This window comes from Nothoprocta perdicaria, unplaced genomic scaffold (assembly GCF_003342845.1).
Source record: "Nothoprocta perdicaria isolate Ctin4 unplaced genomic scaffold, notPer1 scaffold_78, whole genome shotgun sequence".
Taxonomy (NCBI): Eukaryota; Metazoa; Chordata; class Aves; order Tinamiformes; family Tinamidae; genus Nothoprocta; species Nothoprocta perdicaria.
This window is the reverse complement of record NW_020456065.1, coordinates 1,614,752-1,626,884: the sequence shown is the minus strand read 5'-3', so window position 1 is coordinate 1,626,884 and position 12,133 is coordinate 1,614,752. Positions and strand designations below refer to the sequence as shown.

Genomic DNA, 12,133 nt, shown 5'->3' with positions numbered 1-12,133 from the left:
GAGAATCTGYTTTATTTGCCAAAGGCATTCCTAGGTTATGCCTACAGGTGAATTTCTACCCTTTGGTTAATGAATATCATTTTTTTCCCTCTGTGACTTTCCTTGTTTTGTTTTTTAAGTCTGAGCTGATCCTTTTCAAATGTCATTGTGCTATACGAAGAGCCAGGATTCATTAAAAGCGTTCCATTGAGAGCTGCCGGGTRTTTTTTAAAAGTTCCACTGCTTTCCAACTGGCTAATAAACCTTGCCTGTCAGCTTATCAGTTTTTACTACAAAAAAAAAATGCTTTAAATCCTTTTTTTTTCCCCTTTCTCTTTTATTAAAGTATTTTTGCTGATATAGCAAAGGTCTTGGTGGGTGAGGGAAGAAGGTAAAATAATCACCAACAAACCTGATGGTCTATCAGAAAACATGGCTGTGTTCCTGAGATGTTCTCTGGGATGTGGTGGGTGTGTATGCTGAATTTTCAGCAGTGTGTTACGTTCTTGAAATCCTCAGCAGTAGCTGATCCATCAGATGCCCAGTCCTGGTYGTCTTTGAAAGGGTTAGAGCTGCAGTGAGGCTTCCTGCGAAGCCCTTCCGTGGAATGAGCACACACAGGAAGGGAGAGACATTCTGTTTGGCGGGATGCAGTTTCCCCCGCTCCATGTATTGGGATCATCAGTGCGTGGTGTGTGCGTGGGGGTGTCCCGCGGAGGTGCAGGAGCAGAGCAGGTAACTGCCCACCAAATATTCCCCGAGGAGATGAACGWCCCAGCCACAAAGGTTGCTGGAATAAATCCAGGCTTCTCGAAGGCCACGGAAGGAGAGATCTCACCGTGTAGGTATGTAAGCAATCGCTTCATCAAGATCTATTTACAAAAACGATGATTTTGTTTGAATCACAGAGTCACCGAAAACCACGAATCACGTGAAATTACAGAATCCCGTGAAAACGTGGTTACTCTTCCATACTTGCCAGTGCTACGTTGTTTTAACATGTTGGCCAGATTTTCTGTGTTAAAAGCATGCAGAATTACAATTAAGCCCCATAATTAGACTAGTAATAAATATTCAAAGAGCAGACCATCAAAAAGGCCTGATTAGGCTATGCATAAATATATGATAAAACTATAGCCCTTCCTCCCTTTTATATAAAAATAGGAAATCTGCATTGAGATGAAGAGAGTGCTTTGCTTTTTTGAACATATGAACACACCAGTCTGATCACATATGAGTGCTGTAATGTATAGAGCCGTGTATGGAACTTGTAACACATACATTTGAAACATTTTGAAGCTGTCATTTGAGAGAAGCAAGGTCTGTTGCTGAACTCATTTACAAAGAGAAAACATGAAAGGGCATTTCCTCTATGGCTTTTTTTTTTTTCTTTTTTATTTAAGACTTTTAAGACTGGGACTTCCTTATGATTTGGTTAAAAAAACTGATTACTGTATGACACTGAATGTGAATAAGTTCTGTTTTTTAAATTTTTCCCTCATGTTCTTTTCTCCGACCTGCAAACAACAGCTCCAGAGCCCTAAAAGGCCCTAGGAAGGATAGGAGCTTAACCATGTTTTTCAGACGAGTCAAAGCAACTGTTTGCCACCTTTATATAAATATCAGGCTTATGCAGAGTGGGAGTGTTTGCCTAATGGCCTCAGACGATCTTTATTTATGTATTAAAATTTTTGTTTAAACATCTTATGGAGGCTCATGCGCCCAGCAAGCAGCCAGGARCCTTGGCTCTGGGCGTGAGGTGACGCAGGAAGCCCTGAGCCAGGCAGGCCGTGACCCAAATAGCTCCACAGAACCTCAACTTCTTATAAGGTCCCTTTAATCATTAAACTTAGAGTAAAATTCTACTCCCAAGAACAACTTCATTTCATAAATTTCACTGATACTTGCAGTGCAGATGAAATCCCAGGCCTTGAACATTAAAGCCCCGTTAAGACTTTAGGCAATGCATTTGATTTAAGATTCCAGCTTTTTGACATAAATATTTCCTTGTTCTTTATGCTGCACTATAATTTCTTGCCATGTTTTGTTTTGATCAGTTTATGTGCTACATTAAATCAAAGTTACCTTTCTAAGGAAATAAATTCCTAATTTTCCAAATGTATTTCAGGTCAGAAGAGCCTTGAAGGCTCGTATTTCGTTTTGTTGTTATTTATAAAACAGAGCAACCAAGAMGGCAATTTTTAATGGGTTTCCTTGTCAGCACAGAAAAGAGCTGCTCATGGCAGGGAACATATTTACTTGGTTTGGGCACTATATTTTTTTTACAGCTTTTATGATGGGTTTGTTCTTAAATTTGTGCTAAATGTAACGAYCCAGTAACCTTGCAGGCCTGCCAAGAGCAGATGAGTACTGACAGAAGGAAAGAGCGCAGCCTCTGAAGGATGGGTTAGGCAAGAAACAAGACAACCCTGTGATCTGTTTTTAAAATATATATTATTTTCTGCCCGCTTTATTGCCGTTCCCCCTCTGCTTCCAATTTGCTGCTGCTGCAGGCGGAGGGGATTAGTGCGGGCGCACGGTGGTCCCTGCTACAGCACAGCARAGAGCCCTTCTTTATATATGATTTTTCTTTTCCCCATTCATGTTACCAGGGTTTTCCTTCTTCTTCTCCGCCGTGATTGATGTTGTCTTAGCCCAAGTTAGATGCAGATCCTTTGACAGTCGCCTAATGAATCATGTACCTTTAAAAACCCTGCCCCACGCGCGTATGAAGATTGTGTCTACTTAGCATTGCTAATCAATATGCTGTGCGTATCCTTCACCTAATCTTTTCGAGCAATTAAAGCGAACTCAAAAGCGAGATTATCATGTGTAAACAATGCCGGCTTAGATATCTTGCCTGCCGGCCTAAGGTCTCTCCGCCGATCCTGCGGAGTTTACCTTCTGTATCAGTAGTTAATTAAGGTGAAACATGAGGTAATTAGGGCTAATCCCGGCGCTCTCCCGCTGGCCTCTCGCCTCGCAGGCCGTGCCCTCCGCCGGGGCGTTTCGCAGCTCGGGGAGCGTGGCCGCTCTTAGAGCCGCGCTGCAAAATGGAGGCCCGGGGTGCCCCCGCCATGACAGGCTGCCTCGCCGCCAACAGCGCGGCGTGCACGGCTCTGCACCGGGWCCTTCCTTGTCATCCACCGGGGATTAGCGGGATTCAGTTTGCTCTCCTCGCTGGCGTCCAGCTGTTGTTCTTTCCTTCATGACAAGCACGGTGTTTGATGCCATGAGGGAGGCCTGAGCGCCCTGAGAGGATGAGGCCCTGCGCGGGCAGGACGGTGCCATGCCGGTGCCAAAACGTGTGATAGCACCTCGAAGAGCAGCCTCCAAGTAATGTGTTGTGATTCCTTGGGAACATTTCCAAGCAGGGGAGAGGCCCTGCTGGGCTGCGCCTGATCCTGGTCCTTCAGCATACACGCTCCCTTTGCATGGGGGGTGTTTCACTTGATGGAGACTGTTTCATTGTCGGATGAGTACGTTGAACTGCTCGTAAGATCTGTTTAACTGCATGGAAATAATTATCCTTTTTGTTTAAAAAAACAAACATGCATATTTTCAGCCAATAATAAATAATAATAAGCATTCATCCCTAAGAAAAGATATTTTCTTAGGGTGTTAATTTTTTATGCTAGCCACATGCTCTTTAGGAGTATAGCTGCTAAAATGCCTTAGTTTTCCAGTTAGCTGCAAATTAGTATGAATATTATTAACTAATACTCCTTGCAAGCTGATCTATTGTTTCTGTTAATTTTTCTTGGTTTTCTTTTCCAATTTTAACTTTACTCTAGGGAAAAGCAAATCTAGGCCCCTCTACCGAAATAATTTTTTGGTAGTTATGGTTCCACACCAATCCAAAATGCCAACCAAAAGTAAAAAGTGAGAGAAGATGTAGTCAAAATGTAACATTCAACATTTCTGTGCAGATAAACACCAAAGCAAAAGAGTATTTCTGATATGCTTTGAATCTCACCCCGAATTTTACTGGAGGTGTGGTTTTTTGGTTTTCTTTTTTTTTCATCTTAGTTGATATACCTCTTTGGTTGTTTTAGCTCTAAAAATGAGATAGATAATGATGATGATGATTATGACAATTTTGACTTTTATCCCTGCTTTTCCAACCGCATGACTTTGCTGGACTGTGCCGTCCTGCTTCAAGTGTCTGTTGGAGCCTTCAGTGACTCAGAGAATTAACCTGCTGTGACTGTTTTAACAAGTTGTTGTTGATTGATTGTCTTTGATATCATCAAATGGAATACTGCATATTTTGGAATGATAGATACATTTCTTATGTTCCTTGTCATCCGTTTTGTTTTTCTAGATGGACCGTTTATGTGTGTCACAATCCTTAAGTTCTAAAAGCATAGGTAGTAAAATCCCAAGCCTAAAAATAAAAGGTTTCTCCTTAGATTTATTGTCTTTTAGACATTTAATATGCTTTTTACTTGATTTCAGCTTCTAAAACTAGAGGAGGGGCTTTGCCTTCTGCATAAATGCAAAGAGGATTTGCAGCATGACATTTAGAAGTATATTGTATGAGGTTTGCTATTGATCCCTCTGGTGGGGATGAGTGCTCAGAGGGAATAAATGGGCTGCTTTTATGAGGCTCCCTGTCATCATGGATTTAGCTGTTTCATTTGCAGATTCCTGTAAATGTTTGCTTGATTTATGGGCAGTAATTTTCGTTGGAGAGGGAATCGACATATCGTCAGCAAACGACTGCGTGTCATTAATACTTTCGAGTGGCATCTGAAAATGTTCGGGCACTTCCATTGATTCAGACCACTTCCCACCTTGTAGCTGCAGAAGTTTTACTGTTTTGTTAATACTGCACGCATGAGGCTTGGAACATGTTTCATGAGTAGCATGTGATAAAGTGTAAGAGGAATAAATCATAACTGAGAGTCATTATGTGAAGCAGAAGGTCTAAGCAAGAAAAAAGGGTGGCCTCAACTTCAGGATATAGCAGTTCCACCTGATACCTTGAAATYAATTTCCTAGGAATTAATCTCCCAGTGTTTTACTGACGCAGGWATTTGCTCGCTGTGTTTTCTTGGGTGAATCCTGATTGGAATCAAAGCCCATTGACAATATGCTGGTTATTTAAATTGTTCTTAGTCTTTGTATTCTTCACTTTATACCCTGTTACTGTTGTCGGTCAAGCAGACGAGACATCCTATAGCACAGGTGAGCGCTTGGTACAGGAAATCATGTGGCTACGACAGTAATTTCTGTAGTCGGCCATGAAAAAAAGGCTAAGTGTGTAGCACCAGTGATAGAGAGAAAATGCAAAGCCTGAAAAMAGCTCCTTTTTTGTTTTGAGCCTTGTGGGTGGGCTGTTTAAGCTGTTATTCTGATGGTTTTATTATCTGTTATTTTGTAGGTGYCATGCTAGTAAGGCAGTGGTCATGCTAGTAATGTTGTCATTTGCTACACAAGGAGCATTTTTTTTTAATGGTCTAGCCTAGGCTGTGCCTATTTTGTAGTTATTTGTTCCCAAAACATATGGAGTCCAGAGCAAATTTCACTCTTTACACTGTGTTTTTAACTTGCTGGTATAGAACATGCTGCTGCTACTATTAGTAATAATAATAATAATAACAATAAACCTCATTTCTTATTTTGTACTATCTCTAGGGTCTTAGCTACCAGTAGAGAACTGTGCAGTACCGAATATTTGACTATTAAACACCCAGATACCAGGTATGGAAAGTGCTCGCAGAAGCCCGTGCCCAAGTGTGAGCTCTTGCGACAAAACTGACTAATAACAAATACACCAACATCTCTTTCTGTAGGAATGTCAATATTGTTCTCACTGGGTATGCACATATTTAAATACAAAGTTCTTGCAGTGCTCTGAGAATAAAAGACAGCATCTAAATTTGCATTACTTATCATCATTGTATATGCATGAGATAAGAATGAAATTAGTAGCCATAAGAGAAAATATTAGAGAAACTTTCATTAAATTGCAGCTTTTTTGTAAYTGGGTTACTCACAACCTTGGCTATATTATTTGCGAAATAAATCTTCTGTGATAKCAAAATAAGGAAATAGCAAATGACTCCATCCGTCCTCCACTTCCAGGTCAGCTGTTTAAATGCAGTCCAGCACCAAGCTTATTGCAAGATGAAGCCTTGAGCTAATAGGGTCATTCTAGGTACTCCAAGACAGTTTGTGCAGACTTTTCCTTAAGCTGCTGATGTACTCACCGCTTTTTGTGATAATCTTAGCAGAAGTAGTTAGTGTGATTAATCAGGAACAGAATCATGGCTTCCTTTTCCTAGATTTGGCTTTTCAAGCCAGGGACACTTTTCTCTGTTTCATTTTCTGGCCACTTCTGGTTGTCCTGTAGGCTCTGAGACACCAGTTTCAAATASAACATTGATAAATGAAATGACATCTGGCAACTGGGTAGTAGATAAGAGGTATTTTATTATTCTGAATTTTGAGGAAAATGTGTCTAGTTCGTCCTTCAGTTCCAGCATTCCCCCGGCATGGCCAATGCTCCTGGGGAGATTCCCCTTCATTAGCCAGGAGTGTGCCTGCCGGCTGTGTTTTTCCCCAGTACAGCCAGTTTTGATATCTCCTTCATAGTAAACTAAACCGCTTCAGTAAAGTAAATCACTCTCAGCAGCACTATACCTGAAGCAGCTTAATTTCTTGCTTCTTTCTGATTGTCTTCTATGGTCTTGATTATCTAAAGATGTCTCTTTGATTTGTAGGGCCATATATGTATCTGCACTATGGCACAGTTTTTGTTAATGTCTGATGAAAATATAAAAAGGAGCATAATTAAGCAATATTGAGTTATTGCTGATATCTCAATCTGATGTTTATATTCTCTCTAATTAAGGCTTTGACTTTGCTGTCACTCACAATTCCTGCTAATGTGTGAAATATATCATGTGCTACTTAACCTTGAAAGTGGAAGCCAAGAAAATGAAGAATTTTATATTCTGCTTTTTAAGGGTATTGTGGAGAAGGAAAATATAGCTTGGTGAWGTAGATGTAGGGCTTAAAAAATGGGGAAAATTACTCTGAATGCAAAAGTGAAGAGGAAAATAAATGGGTGAAGAAACATTTTAAGTATTTGGCTTCTGAGATCAAGTTTAGATTTGAACAAGCCAGTTGAATATTTTCAAAGGAAAAAAAAGGCTGTCTTGAAGAATGAGAAGGCCAAGATGAGTGAGTGTGGATAGCAGACTGTGTAGGCTTGTTCATTCCTCGGGATTTRGCCTGATTTTTCCCAGCTGAGGACTTGACCCCCGGGACACGAGCACGATGGCCAGGCCGGCAGCGCTGGCACCGCTCCTGCTGCCGCTCTCCAGGGGCTGCCTGTAAGGCATGGCCGGATCGCTGCCTCTTTCCAACCTGCTGTGAGGGGCTCCGCGGGCTTCGTCCCTGCTGCACCCGGGTGCTCCCTGGAAGCGCTGCCGCTCGGCTCCCGGCTCCCATGGAGTGGCCCCGGAGAAGGGAAACCTCCTGGTATGCGGAGCGAGGCCGKGGCGGCGCGGCCTCCTCCGCCGTGGCCGGGAGGCCTTTGGAGAAGGGTCGGCCCGGGCTAAAACGGGGCCAGTTTTAGAGCGTGTGTCTGTAATGAACAAGCTGGCGCCGAGGTGACTTGTCCGGGCCCCGGCGCTGGAGAGGGAAGGTCGTCAGGATTGTATAGCGGAAGCGGGCCCAGGTAATTCCTGAATGTTGGAGCACAGGTCAGCTCCGAGTTCAGCGCTACAGAGCAAGCTAAGCGCAGGAGAAGGGAGATGATGGGGCTTTGCTGCTGGCATAAACACGTGAGGATCCTGTCGCCCGCTCGGCTCCTACCTGTCCCGTGCAGTAGGAGGTACCATGGGCTCCAAGTGCTGGAGCAGGTTAATGCCTCCTCCAGTGCATCTCAGCCATGTGGCACGGAACTGAACTTCCTGCAGTGCCTGTAAGACACTGCTTGTGAATAGTTACATCATTTTTAATAATAAGGAGTGAAATCATTTTTAGCGGCCATTCAGGATGATTCATTCTTAGGCAGTAACTCTGCACTTGCCCATGGAGCCTYTTCAGAACAGCAGCAGATCCTTTTGGGATGAAGGCGTTTTCGGAAGTGGGACCTGGGTCTGTGCAAAGTTGTTAGGGCTTCATTTGAAGCCTAGGCTTGGAAAACACACGGAGGTGTTTCGGCTTTAGCTGATCTACTGGGTTTATACTAATCCAAATCTGCTGAGATTTCTAGAGAAGAGACTTGGATTACCATAGATCTTCAGTTCAGGCTACTCTGTTTCTTTTTTCTCTTTGTCCCTGCCTTTTTCCAGCACCTCMTATGGGCTGATGAATGCAACCCCATTGCCAGCGGAGGCCATGGAATACGTTGCCTGTAGGACCCTCCGAGCGGGAGGAAATGTTCCTGCTTGGCAGTTGGCTGCACAGGAGGGAAAGCAGCCACCCAAGGCCGAAACTGCGGCCTTTTCCTCAGATAAAACCTGGATAGCGGCCACTGGCAAAGGAGGAATAGCCCCAAAGCCCAGCAGGCGGTTGGAWGTGCACAGCGTGGGTTTGCGCCCCGGCTGTCCCGCTCTGCGGCCTCCTTCGCCTGCAGCAACGGCTCAGCTCGGATCCGTTTGTTGGGAAGTTTGGAGTTTTGGCGCGTAACGTCTTAAAGGGATCCTTCCCCTCCCAAATATCTGTGAATAATTTGTAATTCTAATAGGAAAAGACAATTTTGCTTTCCGTACTCAATGAATTTAAGAATATGAATTCCCGATTTTATGTATTTGTGGGGGATTAGTGTTTACATTTGGGGAGCCAGCAAAACTTTTCAGCGTACTTAATTCTTTCAGTTAGCCTTAAAACTGGTARAAAACTGTGACAATAAATACTCTCTGTGTTGTTATGCCTTATATTTGTCACATGTGCATATGATTGCACTGACTTGTCTTGTAACTGTGGAAGATCCTTRCAGTCTCTGTTTAAAATGGAGACTGAAAGATAAAGGAGAAAAATTTAGTATGTAAAGTTTGTAAAGCAAAACATTGTTTTGCTTTTTGTCTTGCTTTTTCTCTCTTTAGTTTCTTAGGGCATTCTTTTATATGGCAGAGTCTTGAATTTTTTTCAGTTTGGTAATATCAGAGTTCACTCCAGTGGGAATAAACTTAATAAAAGAGGACTGTTGAAGGCAAAATCACATGCATACATGTGCTATGTTACCTATAAGCTATACTGAACGRGAAACATTGGCAGTGTGCTCAGCCCTCTTGAAAACAGTGCCCCCAAATGCTCCCGACACGGGCGGTTTTCCAGTGTGTTGCCCTTTCCCTGCCTGGCCAAACCCCTTTGTGATTCTTTGGGCATCTTTGTGCCACAGCTGCACCCAACCACTTGGGACCGGGTGCACTGAAGCATCCCAGGAAATACCCCGGAGGGGAGCGAGTGGGAAGGGTGGGTTTCTTGTGGAGACTKGTGGCCCTTAGCGCAGCCTTGGGGACAGGTTGGATGGAGCTGCCCCCCATGCCCAGGCYCCTGCCCGGAGCTCCAGCCCAGCCCAGGCTCAGTGGCAGGAGCGGTGGATAGACATGGATAAGGACCCTGTCAGTGTCAGAGCACAGCCAAAACCGAYGGGCTTTGGGCTTTGCCCTTGGCTAAGCAGACCCGAGGCTGCTGGCTGGGCTGGAGCTGGGAGGCTGCGCTGTGGGAGSGTGCCCGTGTGAGGCGAGGGGCGCTTGGGCGCTCGCTCGGGTTGGCTTTCCCTCTCCTGCGGCAGGCTCCGGAGTCTGTGCTGCAGCCCTGGAAGCTGACAAGTTAAGCTGAAGGTGGATTAGATGCACAGAGAGGGAAAGAAAAGAGGGGATTAGAAAAGAAATAAACATTCTTACATGCACAGCTAGAGACTCATGCTTTCCGCATTTGAAGTGAAATGGAAAAATTGCTATGCCATGCTGTCTTTCTCTAAATCTAGGATATCATACATATGTGTGTATATATTGCTACATATGCTGTCGTTTTCATGGGGAGAGTTTAAAAAGAGCCACTTCCAAAAGGGTCCAGTTTTGTGTCTTCTCCAGTTCTCTGACAGCATGAAAACTGGTACCCACATAGTGTTACACGCAAACAAGGTCCCTTCATACCTCTGGCACRTTTAAAAATCTTATTTCGTGTATATAATTTCTAAATTTAAAATGAAGCAAAAACTCAGAATATAAACCCATCTTTTTCAAATCATAATGGAAATGTATCTTAACCAGTCAGRTGAAAATAGCTACTAAAGCAGAAAAGAAAAATGTGATTTCAGAATATTGTGCAGAAAGGTAGGAGTGCTTAAGACAGAGATACGAAATAGAAAATACAGTTAGTTTCTAACTCCAAGTACATGTTCTCATGCACAGATGCATACATTTTTAGCCTTATCTCTTCTTTTTTTTTTTCCTCCCTCAACCAAAACATTAGAAATAAAATCAATGGGGTCATTTCCACTGATGCATGGATGTTTCAAAGCATCACACTGAATGATAAAAGCAGGTTGTCCATATTTGATCTATTGTTGTGGTGTACAGCCTGGCTGCAGAAGAAAAATAAAAAGAGGCAGGGGAGAATAAGTCTGGAAAATGTGTCATTTCGTTGCTAATGCTGTGAAAAGTATGTATTCCTAAAACCCATATGTTTTAATCACACTGTAGAGGAGATTTTTTTTATATTTTGAATTAAAAAAAAAAATTAAGGCATAGAAATACATCAAACATATGAAGGTAACCTGAAAATTATAAGGTTCCAGAGTTGCAGAGACTTGGCAGGGCATTTGTAATTTTCAGGTTGTTTATTAGAATAATGTGCTCAACTAGATATCTTTTCTTCAGCAGTTGTCCTGATCTCTCTCTCTTCTTATTTCTGTTTGTATTTTGCTTGCATGTGACATTTCCTAATCCCTCTGCGGAGCTGACGCAGGCAGAGCTACTTGAGCTGACCGTGGTGCTTCGTGTTCTTGTCCCGCGCAGCGGCCTGCAGAGAAGAGGAGCTCCAGGCAAAACCCCACAGCTCCTTGGGAGGCTCCTGAGCCAGCTCCGGCCTCGGGCGCCCGCAGAGAGCGGCGCCTCCACAGCTCCTTGGGCAGCTCCTTGGGCAGCTCCTTGGGCAGCCCCGGCCTTCGGAGGCCTCCGTGGGCCTCAGCGCAGGATGGCGGGTTGGTGGGTGCACCACGTAAAGGAGCGAAGGGCGTCTCCGTGCCCTCGAGCTGGCCTCCCAGGTGGTGTAGCCTAGTTTAGCGGATAGCAGGGGTGAACGCCCTTTGAGTTGAGTGTTCTCCGCTGGCTGCATGATGTTTTGCTAGATGGGAAAAAAGGAGAAGTGGAGTTGCTGTTCTACCCGTGATGAGGATTGTGAGGGGAGGGAGGGTTATCCTCTTTGTTCAGGTTGTCTTCATCCTGAAACAGTTACTGCTGGTTGGAATGAAGTTTGTATTTTCCCTCCCTCCACGGCATTATTAAAGAGTTATGTTTCTCCATGTGAGCAGCAGAGAGGCTGATGTAATTCCATGACTCATGGATTAGCATTCCGCTGTATCCCGTCTGCCTCTCCAGCAGCCCTTCCTGCTCCCAGGCAAACACAGCAGGGCTAGGGCCTGAAGCGATGCCATTGCCAAGGATGAGTTCATGACAGCGGGTCCTGGGAAAGGACAAAGCCGCCCCGTTGGCGAGGGGGTCTCTGGGGTGGGTGGCCCACACTCTAAGCTGGGATACACGCGAGTTTGCTCGTGCAGATCTGGTGGTGACTGGGGGCTCCTGCCGCTGCTGGGCGCTGGACGTGCTGCACTCGAGTGAGGCTGGGTCTGTGGAGCTGCCAAGCCCGACTTCCTTCCGTGAAGCATCTCCAGGTGGGTGTCCCGAGGCAGCTGTGYCTGGAAGGCAAGGCCACCGGCTTGGAGAAGACCTTAGGGAGGAACAGCGCGGAGGAGTCCGCACTGGTAAGGCAATCTGAGGTCTCAGTTGATGTTTGAAGGATGCTCCCCAGCAGGCATAGGAGGATGCTAGGGAAGCAGTCGGCAAAATAGCTGCGGCCRAGTGAGAAGAGTTTGCTCAGGAGGAGGTCAGGAGACGAGAGGGAAGGAAGCTGAAGGTAATACCAGTGTCCAAACAAAAATCTGCCTTGTTGTTGAACTTCCCCTTGAACT

The 12,133-nt window shown here is 44.5% G+C and overlaps 1 protein-coding gene across 1 annotated transcript in view; it reads left to right on the top strand.

The window, feature by feature from the left end:
• LOC112957885 (roundabout homolog 2-like) overlaps positions 1-10,937 on the top strand; it is an 809,913-nt gene extending 798,976 nt beyond the window's left edge. Inside the window, exon 3 of the mRNA XM_026051648.1 lies at positions 10,903-10,937. Coding sequence (XP_025907433.1) covers positions 10,903-10,925 — 23 coding nt within the window. The 3' untranslated portion in view covers positions 10,926-10,937. The remainder of the gene's footprint in view (positions 1-10,902) is intronic.
• Positions 10,938-12,133: the final 1,196 nt, after the last annotated feature.